This window comes from Macrobrachium nipponense, chromosome 37, assembly GCF_015104395.2.
Source record: "Macrobrachium nipponense isolate FS-2020 chromosome 37, ASM1510439v2, whole genome shotgun sequence".
Classification (NCBI taxonomy): Eukaryota; Metazoa; Arthropoda; class Malacostraca; order Decapoda; family Palaemonidae; genus Macrobrachium; species Macrobrachium nipponense.
The window spans coordinates 34,167,935-34,184,979 of record NC_061097.1 but is presented as its reverse complement, the minus strand read 5'-3'; the positions used below and the strand labels follow the sequence as shown (position 1 = coordinate 34,184,979).

The following is a 17,045-nucleotide window of genomic DNA, read 5'->3' as shown; positions in this document are numbered from 1 at the left end:
AGTATCAATGAGTATCTCTGCATCCATACTTTTATTTGTTTCTTGTTTTCCTTATTTTTTTCTGTCATTTCATTTTTGTTACTTCTCTTCCCGTTTCCTCTTCTTCTTTTTCTTCTTCTCTTACTCTTCCTCTTCTTCTAATCCTCAACTAGAGAGAGAGAGAGAGAGAGAGAGAGAGAACAGAGAGACGAGAGAGAGAGGAAGGAGAGAGAGAGAGAGAGAGAGAGAGGAGAAAGGAAAATGTCGTACTTTAAATGTCAAATGATTTCCACCCAAAGTCAAGTTAACAAAAATAGGACCCACGATGACATCCTGAGCTTTTTCATAGTTATCTTCACGATGGTCATTCTTTGTATTATATTTCCTGTGTATCATGGATTCTACGTTGCTAAGCAGGCCCGTATTAGCAGCTCTTTAAGTACCCTAACAATGTTTGAGGTCACTTATGAATTAAATGAGAACAATTTATCTAAATAATAGATTAAATATTTTTGGTATAAAAGGATAATACTTCAAACAGTAACACGTAGAGAAAGATCGTGCAGAGCGTTTACTTTAAAGCCAAAAACAATGAAGAAAAAGAGTGGCTTCGCTGCGAGATATTTAACGCTAGAAACCAACTTTAAAGGATGATACGAGGAAGATAAAGGGATATTAAAAGGATAATACCATAAAAAGTAATACATAGAGAAAAGAAAAGTGCAGAGCATTTATTTTCAAACCAAAAACAACGAAGAAGAAGAGTGGCGGGCACAGAGTTTTTTAACTCTAAAAACTTTAAAGGATGATAAAGGGAGATTAAAAGGAAAATATTATAAAAGAGTAACACATAGAGAAAAGAAAAGTGCATAGTATTTATTTTCACGCCATGAAAGAAGAAGAAGAAAAACTTCGAACTTGATTCGTTATATTGTCGAAGAGGAGTCGGAGTCGGTGGGGAAAAGGGACGTTATAAAGGAGACGTCTTCTACTTACTACTACTTCTACTACTACTACGACTATCTTCATGTCGAATGTAAACTTTTGTTTATTTCTGGTTGGTTTATTGATTATATGAAGAGAAAGAAAGGCGAAGGGAACAGGGAACCCCTGTCTACGGAAAGCAAGGTAAGGTAAAGGTAGGCCTCCTGGAAGTGGCTTTCTTTTTCTTTTTCGTTTTAATTAGCTACCTAAAGGGCGACGCAGTTTGAAGAGGACGCCTACGAAGGCTCCTTCGAAGGGCGGACGCTTCGAAATTGAAATCCGGATACGGGACATCATCTTTATGCATCGCTAGGCCTTTTGAATTAGAATTAGAATTGTCCAATTTAATTAAAGGAAGGGCCAGGTGGCCATTTGGTATTTAGCCTAGTACTAGGTACTATAGGTAGTAACCCTTGGCCGTGCGCTGTATGCATTACCTACTTAAGGTTCTTTGCGGCATGCCTTCAACCCCTAGCTGCAACCTTCTGCATTCCTTTTACTGTACCTCCTTTCATATTCTCTGTCTTCCGTCTTACTTTCCTTCTGTTACGCCTTTCAAACCTTTGGTAATTCTTGTCAGTTTCCATATCAGCGCTGAATGACCTCATAGGTCCCAGTGCTTGGCCTTTGGCCTAAATTCTATGTTCACCTCGACTCGACTATTATCTTCAGTTAGGCCTATGTCCGCTGCGCTAGGCCAGCCCGGGCCCGACTCATTATTTTGGGGACCTTATGTTAACCTCCATTGAAGCACGCTTAGTATCCTTTTAGTAAGGTAAATGATTGGGCTGCGACACACTTCGTCGTTCTAACCACGCCGCAACCACATCCAGAAAAAAAAAAAAAAAAAAAAAAAAAAAGCACTTGAATGCGCTGTCTTCAGCATCAGTTGGAGTTGTGGTCTATAAACAGCACACCAAGACCTCTACACGTCTATCGAAACAAGTGTTTTCTCCTAAATTACAAAATGATGGCATAGTTTATCCGATTAAACAGAGGATAATGAAGGTTTAGCCATACACAGTGCTAACTTGCTGGCCATGATACTCTTGAAATTTTTACTTGAAACTCCATAAAAGTAGATGAGTGACTCCATCTCAATGTTTGCTGAGGTCACTTGTGTAAAACAAACTAACTAGTCCTGGTCTTAAATCTGCAAATAGGCTAATGACTAATGTACCCATAGATGCTAGTGGTAAACACTGGCGGCTATCGGGATGTGGCTGGGGGAAATTAGCGAATTTTCAGGATGCCAGACCACTAGGTAATATTTAAATAATTAAGTAAGCACCAGAATAAGGTTATAAATTGCGTTAATGTATATCACATTCTCATGATCATTCATTCAAAAATAATCATTGTTGTTGGAAAACAAACCAAATTCCTGAACATTATGATGTATTATTTGACCTAACCACACCTAACCTAGGCCAGATCCTCAACTGACTGGAATCCAAATTTGAAGAGTACAGTCAAATTAAAAATGCATTCATGGGTTTTCCATGATGAAGATTTCACTGACCTCCAGCTCAGTAAGTCTTCTGTGTTGCATAAAGTTTTGTAAATATCTGTTTGGTGTTGTTAAGCAGATATTGCAGCAAGAAGTATAGGCAAGCATACATGATTTGTTTGTGTAGTCGGTAAAATTTCCAAAGCAAATTAATAAGCACAAATATGTGGCAAGGACAATTATGAGAGTATATTCTAATGTAACCTTCTCTAACCTAGCGTCATCTATGGCACTGGGTCTGATCTGGCCAGGGGGAAAGCTACCTTTGGATTTCTCCACTTACCTGTAGCATTACATACAAGTAGTATATTTCCTTCCTTAAGTTGCCATGTAGAAGGCTGTGGTTCACAGCAGGAGGCCATACTGCATTGTAACATTCAGGAAATATAAGGGTATAAGTAGAACTTGCTTGTAGATTCCAAGAAAAATGACATTAGTATACCTGTTCTTTTCGTTTATGTTAAATCCAGTCACTCATTTCATGTTGAAAAACAAAGAGCTGTTAGGGGGGAAGGTAGTATTTGTGTAATTTTACTTGGAAACCTTTTTGAACTTCAAGAATTAAAAAAAAATTATTTAAATAAGCAATTAAGCTAATTATTTCTAATGTAGTTACCGCCAAAAATTCTTCTGCACACAATCATTGACCTTTTCAACCCTTCTTACACTCATTTTGAATAATTCTAGATATCTAAATTTAATAGTTATTTACAAAATTATTTCAGTTGTAGTTGAACACTCTAGGATAGAAAACCACACCCACTGTTTTTCCAATTCATCATTTTCATGAAATGAGACAGCTGGTCGTATTTACAGTTCCATGAAAAAATGTGATGTCAAGTCGTTATGATGAAAATTCACACAGCTGTTGTAACATGCTCAAATATCTTTCTAACCTTATCTTCTTTCTAATTTATTTGCAGCACAGTCTGGTACATATCAGTTCGCAAAAACTTTCTGGGCACCCATTTAGAGAAAGCAATCTACTAAAGAAAGCAGTTCTCGAAAGAAAGGAGTGATTTACACCATTATAGGTTGTGTAGGATATGACAATTTATTGGATGGAGGTAGCCACAGTGACTTGATTTCTGCACCAAAATTTTATTAGAGAAGCAGTCTATTAGAGAAAACATGTCTCTTAGAAGGAGCAAGGTTCAGTGGAGATTGTACTGTAAGAGGGAACTAGTCACAAAAGAATACATAATAGTTGAACATTTACCAGCATGTAATTATTTTAGCATATACAAAACCATTGTATACCAATTTTTTTTCTGTAGACAGTCTCTTCTCTTTGCAGTGACTGTGGCTTTGCCTTGAGCCAGGTTTCGTGTTTTGCTGTGAAAGGCATGCCTGTCTTCCTCAGTAGAATTGCCCATTCTCATAAGGAACTTTGAAATTTCTTTTCCACATTAGGAGCAGCTTTAGCCTCCAGAATCACACACTTGGAAGGTTGGAAATCTTACTCTTTTATGTTCTGAGTAATTAGTTAAATAAACCTCTCAGTTGTTGGCAAGAGATTTGAGAGTTTCCCTGATTTCTGTCCTCCCAGATGTTGCTGACAGAGATCCAGATGAGATCATATTGTGTGCATGGCAATCCATGCAGATCTTTCAAGAAAGAAGGCTACCTTTTAGACGGCAACGAGCGGATCAACCTGTCATATGGGCCTTTATGTGAGGAGACAATAGTTCTGTTTGGGCGAAACCTTTTGGGGAACTTTATGGTTGCTCTAATAATGAGAGCAGGTGGTCTGGCATCATTAGACTACCTTTACTTCATTTTAACTTGGAAACATTACACAAAAGTCCCTGAATACCTTCTCTTTATGACCTGTTACATATGCCCAACAGGTTGTGTTATCATTCTAGCTCATGGACTAATGCATCTCACTTAAGGTACTTAAAGAGCTTTATGCTGGAGGTTGAATGGGTTGGTGGCTGGGTTCTCTCTCTCATCTTTTCCTTTTCTTTCCTTGCTCTACAAGGCAGCAGTTTGGGAAGTGTGTTGGAACATGCCCAGATGAAGGCCTATATACTTCCTCTTTTATGCCTTTTTCCGTGGGTAGGGGTGTTGTAAAGTTATAAACTGAGCCCATTTTTTATAACTCACCTAGAGATTAGCTGCCTTCCGTTTGTTTTCCCTTTCTGTTTGGTAGCACTGCAGCGAAGGTGTGAGAAAGCAGCTGAGTCTACAAACTTACTGATTTATTCAGACAACAAACTAACAGGTCAATAGCTCTTCAAAGCAGAAATGTAGTGCCTGACACAAGGCGAACAAAACAGGTCACAGTACAGTCTACTGTGTTTGTTGAAGGATGGAAAGATGTAGTATATAAATCGATGTAAAAGATACGAATAAAGTTATGATACATGTATAGCTAAAATGCTGATACTGTAATGCATGTGGTAATAATGATACATTTAACATATTAATATGAACGACAATGTATGTACAAAAGATGCGTAATGTATGCTGTATTTTTTGTACATGCGGGTTTGGTGTGCAGAGATACTTGCTGTGAGGAGATTAGCCGGCCAGGTGAGATGGTTGGTGTGTGGGTGTCCATGTGGGACCATACAGCGCTTTTGTCCTGAATTTATACATGGCATGACACTTCTGAGTCAAGATTCTTCTTTCCAGTCAGTTGTGAAACTTCTCCCACCTGAACAGTAATTTTCTTGCATCAGTGGCAATGGTCAGTATCCCTGCAGGAACAAAAATAACCAACATTTTAAGATAAATTGTATTTTTTTCCAGGTAAAGAAATTAGAGACTTTTATTATACAAATTCTTTGATGCCAAGATGCAGGCTTAAGGCAGGTCTGTGGGAAACCCCCCAACCATCCCTTGGTGCCTGTCACTAATAAAGCACCTCATCACCAAGTTTCGTACTTAGGAATACTCACCTATAATGGGCAAGATTTCTATATCATAAAAAATTACCAATTACTTGAACAGTTTGATATACATACATTAATGTTTGTTCATGAACCTTACCTGCCAGATATATATATAGCTGTATTCTCCGAAGTCCGACAGAATTTCAAAACTACCGGCACACGCAGTGGTCGGCCAGGTGGTAGTACCCATTCCCGCCGCTGGGAGGCGGGCATCAGGAACCATTCCCATTTTCTGTCAGATATTTTCTGTCGCCGGTGCAGCCAACAAGTGTTTTCTGCACCTCCGTCATTGGATTTTGGAACTCTTTTGGTCACTTGAGTATCCCGATTGATTTTTTGGTTATTTGATTTGGATCGGTGGTTAGGCATACGCTAATTGTGGATTGGTTTTGAATTTGGCTTGATTTTTCCTTAAACTCGAGATGTCTGGATCTAGTTCGACTAGCGCCAGAGTATGTGGTGATATTGTTATGATACAATAAAGTTTGTTCATACTTACCTGGCAGATATATATAATCAAAGTGCCCACCCACCTCCCCTCAGGAGACAGTGGCACTAGAAATATCTGACAGAAAATGGGAATGGTTCCTGACGCCCGCCTCCCAGCGGCGGGAATGGGTACTACCACCTGGCCGACCACTGCGTGTGCCGGGAGTTTTGAAATTCTGTCGGACTTCGGAGAATACAGCTATATATATATCTGCCAGGTAAGTATGAACAAACTTTATTGTATCATAACAATATCATTTTTTAAAAAATCACAGTAGATGCACATGACTTCATTAAATAAGCGAATACCACAGGAAAATGATAGTTAGAAATCCTAGCGCTTTCGCTCCTTGACAATGTCTTAGTAAAGATGAAAGTGCTTGGATTTGTGACTATCATTTTCCTGTGGTATTCGCTTACATTAATGTGTATTGTTAGTTGGTACTAGTCTACAGATATTCAGAGTAAATGGCAATCTATTCATAATGCAGTAGGATTGATTTATAAACATATTCTTTATTCACAGGTGCTGGATATCAAAGGAGTACATGAATTACTTGAAGTAGTAGAAGAAGAAGAAGAGGAGGAAGGAGAGGAAGCAGAAGAGGAAGAAGAAGAAGAAGAAGACGAAGAAGAGGAAGAATTTGATGAAGAAACTGATTTTGATGAGGAGGAAACTGATTATTTTGATGAAGAAGACGACTATTTTGACGAGGAGGAATTAGAAGAAGAGGAAGAAGTGGAGAAGGAGGAAGAAGAAGAAGAAGAAGAAAAAGAACAGCCACAGGAACAAGCATCAGTGTGAACTGGAAGCTCACCAACTGTGTTAGGGTAACTCTTCTCTTCCTGTATAAACATTACAAGAAGTTTTGGAAGCCTCTTATAACCCCCAGTTACTTTACTACAGTTTTTAAGCAAGGACAGTCTTCAGAGGTTGTTTTTGCAGACAAGTTTCACTGTCGATGTTTCTTCTCAAAAGATGATAACTAAAAATATCTCAAGGTATGTAAGAACTGAAGGAACAATATTAGATTTCATTTTCCTGTTAATCCTGTTACCATAGGAAATTTTTACATGACATATGATACAAATGCCATGAGGAATTTTTATTTAATTGTAATGTATTCTGTACTATTTGATTTTAATGTTCTTTCTTTAAGAAAATCACTACAATAGTTTGCTATTTTGATATGCTTTATGGTGTTTATAACCTCTGAATGTCATCCACTACCTTATTTTGGGTTGCTTCTCTTCCTCAATCCTATCATGACTTCAGGAGTTAATTGAGCATGCTTACTCAGACTTTCTTTTTTCATAACTAACCAATTGGCATTGTATTTTAGGTTCTCTAGAATCTTTTTACAGTTTGGTGGCAGTTCTTAGGTGCATTAATAATTCTTTACACACACTGATACTGTAATATTTTGCACATAAGCAAAGCAGTGTTGTAATAATACAGTCCAGTTGATGATATGTCCTGACTGTCAAAAATAGTATATTTGTACAAGAAACAGTTTGTTTTGGGTGTGTGAAGGCTTTGAAAATAATGACTAGGTTAGCCTTCTTAAGAGGCAAGTGATTTTTGTACAAGAAACTTACCCAGCAGATATATACTTAGCTATAGACTCGGTCGTCCCGACAGAATTTCAAAACTCGCGGCACACACGACAGGTAGGTCAGGTGATCCACCATTCCCGCCGCTGGGTGGCGGGTCTGGAACTATTCCCGTTTTCTAAGCATAATTTTCTCTGTCGGTGAACGGACAACACCTATTGTTTTCGTTCCTCCATCTTGGATTTCTACTCGTTTGCCGAGAATTTGCCCGGATTGGTTTTTTGGTGACGTATTCTGTTTTTTTCTCTGCTTGGCATACGCTTATTGTGGACTGTTTTTCGACTTTCTGGTTTGACTACTCTTTCACGATGTCTGACGCTAAGGCTTCACCTATGTTTAGAGTTTGCAGTAGGGAAGGTTGCAAGGTTAGGCTGCCTAAATCGGCAGTAGATCCTCATAGTATTTGCGCTAAATGCAGAGAGAATGAATGTTCTTTAATAACACCTGTGTTTGAATGCGAGAACCTTACGGAGCTTGAATGGAAGGAGTTATGTCATATGTTAGGAAGCTTGAGAGAGATAGAGTAAGAAAGGCTTCAGCTAGGTCATCTAGTAGATCTTGCTCTTTAGAACAAGAAGTTAACTCTCCTACTAACGATTTTCCGTTAGCCTCAGCTGCTTCTCCCTGTTCTGAATCCAAAGATTCTTCTTCAGAGAGGGAAAATGTAAAGCTTCAATCAAGAAACTTCAAGCTCAGCTACGAGCTCTAAACGAAGGTAAGAGTGGTGTGATAGTGACTTGTGCAGTGTCCCCAGTGCAGTGGAGGGGCGTCTGACCGGTTCCTCATTGCTCCTAGGCCTAGACCGATTCCAAACTCCCAGGACCAGGGGAGGAGGAATGTCGAAAGCGCAGGGAGGATGCAGAACATCCCCAACGGTCAGGCGTCCCTTCGGCAGATCCTGTTGTAAAGTCCCAGGCTGCCTCGGATTGCCGCAGAAAAGGCGTCCTAAGGGAGTGTTTTTCGGCCTCAGACTCTTCCTCTCCTAAACGAGGATGGAGTTCAGCCTCTCTTTCGCGCCCTTTGAAGAGAGCCTGGAAGGCGCCTAAAGGAGACGCGGCTGATTCCAGCCCAGAGCGTTTTCCCGAGGATTGGCCTTCGGGTCCTAAGAAGACGAAACAAGAGGAGCCTTCTCTTCAGGATCCTACGAAGAAGTTTTTGATTAATCTGCAAGAGCAGTTAGCTTCTTTAGTAGGCTCCTTTGCTAAGGACTCGACAAGGAGAAAGATGTTTCGCTCCCTGTTAAGAGTTCCGCTAAGCGCCCCTCTTCGTATAGGAGAGAACCCTCACAATCTCCAGGGCGTTTATCGCCTTCGTCGAGAGACTCGTCCGATAGGAGTTGTTCTCCTGAGAGAAGAGTTCTTTCGCCCTATAGGCTGTCTTCTCCGAAGCGCCCTTTGAGACGCTGCGAATCGAGCAGAAGTCTCGATCGGTTTAGGTTTAAGGAACCGGAAAACCGATTTAAGTATCAGGATCCTTTGGGTCTGCAGGACCAGGAGCCAGACAGGCGCAAAGAGGCAACAAGACGCAAGAAAGGGCGTCAAGAGCCTCTCAGACCACAGGATTCAGGACGTCAGGATTCTGCTAGAAGGCAGGAATCAGGACGCCATGAGTCAGGGCGCCAGGAGCCAGGACGCCATGAGTCAGGGCGCCAGGAGTCAGGGCGCCAGGAGTTAGGACGCCAGGAGTACGTTAGGCGTCAAGAGTTAGGGCGCCAAGAGCCTGTTAAGCGTCATGAATCAGGACGCGGGGATCTTTTCAAGCGCCCTGAATCAGGGCGCCAGGAGCCTAGCAAGCGCCGCGAACCGCAAGAACCTAGACAAACAAGAGTCTAGTAGGCGCAAGAGTGTTCGGACAGGCAGGAGCCTCACTCTTCGTATAGAAGTGCTAATGTCAGCGCTCCCCTTCTCGGGAAAGGAGTTCTTCTCCCGGGAAGAGCCAGATCACTCCCAAACGGTCTCCTTCGGTGGATCAGTTGGACCAGGTATCGGAAGATGACGAGCCAGTAGATGTAGCAGTTTCTGACTACAAGAGACTTTCACTTTTGCTGCTAAAGGAGTTCGGAGACTCCCTTCATCCTGCTGACCCTCCTTCACCAGGATCTTTGATGTCTAGCACAAAAGCTCTCAAGACGTCTTCCTTCGTCAAGATGCGCCCCGCTCTTTGTATGAAAAAGGCATTAAAGACCTTTTCAGAGTGGTTGACTTCCAGAAGGAAGTGGGCAAGACAGTTTTTTCCTGCCCTCCTTCCAAGTTAACAGGCAAACCAGGAAGGTGGTACGAGACCAAAGAACCTATGGGGTTAGGCCTCCCTTCTTCCGCAGATGCGGATTTTGCTTCCTTAGTGGACTCTTCCAGGAGGAAGTCTTTGCTGTCTGCTAAGGCAACATGGGGCATGTGTGAGCTAGACCACCTTCTAAAGGGCCTCTTTAAAAACCTAGAAGTCTTCAATTTATGGACTGGGCTTTGGTGGGAGCGTTAGCTAAGAGAGCTCAGGACACTGACTTTGTTTCCATGGAGGAACTTTCAAGCGTCCTGGCTTGCTTGGACAGAGCGTCATGGACGGTTCCGTAGAAGTTGCCTCTCTTTTTGGAACGGGAGTCTTAAAGAAGAGATCGGTTCTTTAGCTCTTTTCTAGCAAGAGCCGTATCACCTTTGCAAAGAACATCTCTTCTTTTTGCCACCGTTATACCCTGCATCTATTTCCACAGGAGACTGTTAGAGAGGTTTCTAAATCTCTTACGGAGAAGGCAACTCAGGATCTCCTCACGCACTCAGCCAAGAAGTTTAGGCCGGCAGTGCCTATAGAGAAAAAAAGAGAGACCCTCTTTTGTACAGCCCTTTAGAGGTGCCTCCTCTTCTAGAGACCCTCTTAGAGGTCGCAGACCAGATAGAAGGAGTAGACCATCTAGAAGGTCCTTCGGGAAGTCTAGATGAGCAGGGAGTCCTCCAGACGAAAGTAGGCGCCAGACTACTCCACTTTGCAAAAGTCTGGGCGCAGAAGGGAGCGGACTCTTGGTCCCTCTCTATCCTGAAAAAAGGATACTTGATCCCCTTCAGGGAAAATCCTCCCTTGACGACAACTCCAAGGGAGTTGACTGCAAGATACTCGGATCCGGTCGAAAGCTTGCTATTTTGCAAGCAGTGGAAACAGATGGTTTCCAAGGAAGCGGTAGAACTGGTTCAAGATCTCCAGTCTCCAGGATTTTACAATCGGCTATTCCTGGTACCGAAAGCATCGGGGGGATGGAGACCGGTTCTAGACGTCAGTGCCCTGAATTTCTTTGTCTTGAAGAAGAAATTTTCAATGGAGACGTCTTCCTCTGTTCTATCTGCTCTTCGTCCAGGGGACTGGATGGTGTCCCTGGACTTTCAGGATGCGTATTTCATGTGCCAATTCATCCGGCAGCAAGGAAATATCTGAGATTCATGTTCCAAGGGAAAGTGTTCCAGTTCGAGCGATGTGCTTCGGACTTTCGACTGCCCCTCAAGTCTTCACGGACATCATGAAGAATGTAGCTTATTGGCTACTCTGGAAGGGATCAGGATCTCGTTATATCTGGACGATTGGCTAATAAGAGCCCAATCGGAGAAAAAAAAAAAATGTCTGGAGGACCTATTAGTTACTCTAATTTTGACAAAGTCCCTAGGACTTTTAGTCAATCGCGAGAAATCCATGCTGACTCCCCAGCAGAGTATTGTCTATCTGGGGATTCAGATGGATTCTCGGGATTTTCTAGCGTATCCCTCGCAGGAAAGGAGAGAACGCTGCTTAGAAAAGGTGGCAGTCTTCTTAAGGAAAGAACATTGTTCCGCGAGGGAATGGATGAGCTTACTGGGGACCCTCTCCTCGATGGAACAGTTCGTTTCCTTAGGAAGACTACACGACACCCTTCAATTTTATCTGAAGGAGAAGTGGGATTGGAAATCCAACAATCTAGGAGATACATTCCAATCTCGAAAGGGATCAAGGAGAATATCCACCGTGGTGGTTAGATCCACAGAAACTAAGCAAGGGAATCTCCCTTCGCTTACAGAACCCTCGCCTAGCGTTATTTGCAGACGCCTCAGATTCAGGGTGGGGAGCGGACCCTAGGTTCGGAAGAAGTGTCAGGCACTTGGGAAGGAGAACAAGTGTCCTGGCACATAAACAAGAAAGAACTAACAGCCATTCATCTAGCGTTAGTTCATTCGAGGAAACAAAAGGTCTCAGGTCTGGGGATTCAGATTCACTCGGACAACACAACAGGCCCTCGCTTATATAAAGAAACAAAGGGGGAACGCATTCCTTTTCCCTGTACGAATCAGCAAAGGATCTGCTGATTTGGGCTCAGGAAAGGAAGATCTCTCTTCTCACAAGGTTTGTGCAGGGAGAGAAAAATGTCCGGGCAGATCTGTTGAGCAGAAAAGAACAAGTCCTACCCACGGAATGGACTCTCAATCCTCAGATTTGCCAACAACTTTGGCATCTGTGGGAAGGCCCAATATAGACCTGTTCGCGACCAACAAGAATCACAGATTAGAGACCTATTGCTCCCCGATCTCGGATCCACAAGCAGTAGCGGTAGACAGCTTTCTGCTAGATTGGACGGGCTTGGACGCATACGCCTTCCCTCCTTTCAAGATAGTAGGGGAAGTATTGAGGAAGTTCGCTTGCTCGGAAGGAACAAGAATGACCTCATCGCTCCCTTCTGGCCAGCTCTCGATTGGTTCACAGAGGTGCTGGAGTGGTTAGTAGATTTTCCAAGATCGCTTCCACTAAGGAACGATCTTCTCAAACAACCCCACTTCGACAGGTTTCACAAAAACCTCCCCGCTCCAAGTCTGACCGCCTTTCAGGACTGTCGAAGGACTTGTCAGAGCAAGGGGCTTTTCACGAGAAGTGGCGAAGGCTATTGCAAGAGCCAGAAGAGTCTCCACCTCTAAAGTATATCAGTCGAAGTGGGAGTTGTTTAGAAGATGGTGTATGGGAAAGAAAATATCCTTTTCCAGTACCTCTGTAACTGAAATCGCAGATTTTCTCCTATATTTGAGAAAAGACTGTAACCTGGCAGTTTCAACAGTGAAGGGTTACAGAAGTATGCTGGCCTCAGTTTTTCGACATAGAGGAATAGATCTGACGAATAATAAAGATCTACATGACCTTATAAGGTCTTTCGAAACCACGAAAGACCATGTAATCAGAAGCCTAGCTGGAACTTGGATGTGGTCCTCAAGTTCCTAATGTCGGAAAATTGTACCGTCTCACGCAGCTTCGTTTAGAGACTTAACGAGAAAGTCATTATTCCTCTTGCGTTAGCAACAGCCAAGAGAATTAGCGAGTTGCAAGCTTTGGAAGGTAAATGTTTTAAGAAGGATTCAGCGATTTGCTCCTTTAAACCATTTTTCTAGCAAAAAATGAAAATCCCTCAAAGCCTTGGCCAAGAAGCTTTGAGATAAGAGGACTATCTTCATTAACAGGGAGAGAACTAGAAAGGACTTTGTGTCCAGTCAGGGCACTCAAGTTCTACCTGGAGAAGAAGAAGTTGCTGAGAGGTACAGAAGAAAGTCTTTGGTGCTCTGTAAGAGATCCGAAAGATCGATTTCTAAGAACGCCCTTACATACTTCATAAAAGAGTATAATAAGGAAGCTCACTTAGTGCGATGAAGAGCATCTCAAGGTTCTCAGAGTGAGAGCTCATGAAGTGAGAGCCATAGCTACGTCTATGGCATTTCACAAAACATGGTCTCTCAGGCTCTTATAGAGTCGACGTTTTGGAGATGTAATTCTGTGTTCGCCTCGAATTACCTAAGAGATGTTAAATTTCGTACGAAAAGTGCTTTGCTCTGGGAGCGTATGTTTCGGCGAATTCAGTGCTGGGAGAATGGGGCTGAGGCTAATCCTTCCTAATTTAGTTTAGTGTTTAAATTATTTTTATTGGTGTGTTTTTATTGGTTAATTGTCAGAGGGAATAGGGAACCCTCTTGCAATTCATAGATTATAAACAATACTAACATGTCAGGTGATCGGGATTGGCTTCAGTGCTCTTTGTGATTTTTTAATAACCTTAACTCTGTCATGTAAGAGGGCGAGTCTCCATTGATATGACAAAAGGTCAAGGCTCTACCATGTAAGTATTAAATGAAGGAGAAAACACGCAAACCATCATAGTGATGAATGCGCAGGGTTTAGTTACGAGTAACTCAAAAAGAAAAATAGAGTACTTAGAAGAACTAACCCAAAATGAAAAGAAAATAGATATAATGAATATAAGTGAAACCTGGTATTCCCAAGAGACTGGGAATGATGATCAAATAAAAGGGTTCCAAACTTATAGATCAGATAGAAAAATAGAAATCAAGGCGGGGGAACCGCAATATATGGGAAAGACAAAAAACAAGGAAAAAATATATGAGAAATATAGTAACTCAGAATGTGAACTAATAGCGGTAGAATTTGAATCTGAAAAATGATGAACATAGTAATATATAGACCTCCTAATACTAAAGAGTTTGACTTAATAATTGAAAAAAATTGGATGATATATGTAGAAATCACAAGGACTGGACTATTCTCCTATCTGGTGACTTCAACTTTCCTTTCGTAGAATGGAAAGAACGAATAGGAGATTGTGGTTGTACTTATACATATAAAAAAGAGAGTAATAGTAGTGCAGAAGATAAGAGGCAATTTGAAAAGCTATTAGATGATGCTACTAGAATACAACATTCAACAAAATAAATCAACCTGCCAACAGAAAGGAAAATACTTTAGACCTAGTATTTGTGAACGAGATGAATTATGTTAGAAAATAACAGAAAATTAATAGTTTTATAATGCGAATATTTCAGACCATAATGTCATAGAATTAACAGTTCATCCAAAGCAAGTGAAATAGAGATAAGCAAGAAATGAAAAAGTGGGAAGGATATGGAAAATACAACTTCTACAGTAAAAAATATAAAATGGTCAGAAATTAATGAAGAATTAAACAAAGATTGGGATAACATTTTCGTAAGTGATGACATAAGGGTAAATACGGAGATATTATATAAAAATATTGGAGAAAATAGTGGAAAAAAATATAATACCGAAGAAGAAAAGTTAAACTCATTCATGCATACAAGAGACAGAAGGATCTTGTTCCAGAAAATCAGAAAGTGGAAAAAAGGTCTTGCAAAAGAAAAAAATGCATGGAAAGTTATAGAACTAAAAAGTAAGATAGAAAATGCAGAACAAAAGATTATACAATCAAAAGAAAATGAAAAACGGGACTTGGAAGAAAAAAACCCTATTAAATATCAAGCAAAACCCCAAGCTATTATATCATATGCGAAGAAGATGAATAAAAGAAGAATAGAAATAGGCCCTCTGAGAATTGAAGGGAGATTAACGAATGAAAAAAAGGAAATTTGCAACATACTGGCAGAACGATATAAGAGAGAATTCACCCCTAGAATAGATAATGAAGATAATGATATAGAAGTAAGGGATGAAAATAGTGAATATTTAGCTGACATAGATATTAATGAAGTGATATTGTTGCAGGCTATTAATGAAATTAAAAATGGAGCTGCTGCAGGGCCTGATGGAATTCTGCTATTTTGTTAAAGAAAGTAGTTCATTCTATCGCAAAGCCACTTGCAATATTATTAAGACAAAGTGTAGATACAGGCAAGATTTATGATGATGCACAAAATTAGCATATATTACCCCTACTTTCAAAAGTGGATCAAGACTAGAGGCAAGTAATTATAGGCTGTGAGTCTAACATCACATATTATGAAAGTGTATGAAAGGGTAATGAAGAAAAATATTATGAAACATTTAATAAAAAATAATTTGTTTTAATAAAGGACAACATGGTTTCGTACCCGGAAAAAGTACACAAACCCAACTGTTAGTCCACCGTGAGAACATATTCAAAAATATGAAAAGCGGAAATGAAACAGATGTGTTTATTTAGACTTTGCAAAAGCTTTTGATAAAGTAGACCATAATATATTAGCGAAGAAAATTAGAAAACACAATATCGTGGATAAAGTAGGAAGATGGTTAAAAGAATTTTTACACAACAGAAAACAGATAGTTATTGCAAACGACGAGAATCGGATGAAGTCAAGGTAATATCCGGTGTGTGCCGCAAGGTACGGTGTTAGCTGCAATACTGTTTGTTATTATGATTGAAGACATAGACAATAATGTGAAGGATTCGGTAGTGAGTAGTTTCGCAGATGATGACACAAGAATAAGTAGAGAAATTACTTGTGATGAAGATAGGAACGCTCTACAAAGAGACCATTTCCTAACAAAGTATATGATTGGGCAGAGGTAACTAGGATGGTATTTAACTACTGATAAATTTGAATCAATAAAAATTATGGAGACAGAGAAAGAAAGCTATATGCATATAAGGGACCTCCAATATGAGACCATCACAAATAAGGAAGCAGTTAAAGACCTTGGTGTGATGAGATAGGAACATGTTATGCAATGATCAAATAGCAACTCTGTTGGCAAAATGTAAAGCAAAAATGGGAATGTTGTTACGGCACTTCAAACAAGAAAAGCTGAACACATGATTATGCTTTATAAAACATATGTTCGTAGTACACTTGAATATTTGCAATATGATATGGTACCCACACTATCAAAAGGATATTGCACAAATAGAGAGTGTACAAAGGTCCTTTACAGCTAGAATAGAAGAAGTTAAGGACCTAGACTACTGGGAAAGGCTACAATTCTTAAAATTATATAGTCTAGAAAGGAGAAGAGAACGCTACATGATAATTCAGGCATGGAAACAGATAGAAGGAATAGCAGAAAATATCATGGAACTAAAAATATCAGAAAGAGCAAGCAGAGGTAGATTAATAGTGCCCAAAACTATACCAGGAAAAATAAGGAAAGCACACAGGACATTAATCCACTACGCACCAGCATCGATAATGCAGCGTCTATTCAATGCGTTGCCAGCTCATCTGAGGAATATATCAGGAGTGAGCGTAGATGTGTTTAAGAATAAGCTCGACAAATATCTAACTGCATCCCAGACCATCCCAAGATTGGAAGATGCAAATATACGGAAGATGTACTAGCAACTCTCTGGTAGACATTAGAGGTGCCTCACACTGAGGGACCTGGGGCAACCCGAACAAGATGTAAGGTCTGTAAGGTAAGGTAAGGTCAGCCCCCATTGGTACGATCCAGTATAGGCTCTGTCGCGTAAGCGGGCTAGCCCCCATTGACACGATCCAAAGAGTTATTCAACCATAGGTTCATTCCTCGTTGAAACTCTTGAGGCAGGCAGACTCATCGACAGTAGTCATGAAGTCTTCAGCCCAATCAGGTAGGAACTATGGATTATTTTATCCAAGAACATAGGTTGTTTTTTCCCTGTTTTTTAATGTATTTAGTTTAAGTATTATTTTGTTTTTAGCTGTCTCTTGCCCGCCACCAAGGGTGCCAATTAGCTAAGTATATATCTGCTGGGTAAGTTTCTTGTACAAAAATGATATTGTTAAGATACAATAAAGTTTTGTACATACTTACCTGGCAGATATATACGATTAATGGCCCACCCATCCTCC

General features: G+C 40.6%; 1 protein-coding gene across 1 annotated transcript; it reads left to right on the top strand.

The window, feature by feature from the left end:
• The first annotated feature begins 901 nt into the window (after positions 1-901).
• Positions 902-6,881, top strand: LOC135209097 (glutamic acid-rich protein-like). Its single transcript, XM_064241696.1, has 2 exons — positions 902-1,107; positions 6,389-6,881. Exons 1-2 carry the CDS (start codon positions 1,054-1,056, stop codon positions 6,665-6,667), a joined length of 333 nt encoding a protein of 110 aa, XP_064097766.1. The 5' UTR covers positions 902-1,053; the 3' UTR covers positions 6,668-6,881.
• The last annotated feature ends 10,164 nt before the right edge of the window (positions 6,882-17,045 follow it).

Coding starts and splice junctions, on each gene's coding strand:
- LOC135209097 (XM_064241696.1), top strand. CDS start 1,054: ATGAAGAGAAAGAAAGGCGAAGGGAACAGGGAACCCCTGTCTACGGAA. Junction 1,108..6,388: donor CCCTGTCTACGGAAAGCAAG/GTAAGGTAAAGG, acceptor CTTTATTCACAG/GTGCTGGATATCAAAGGAGT.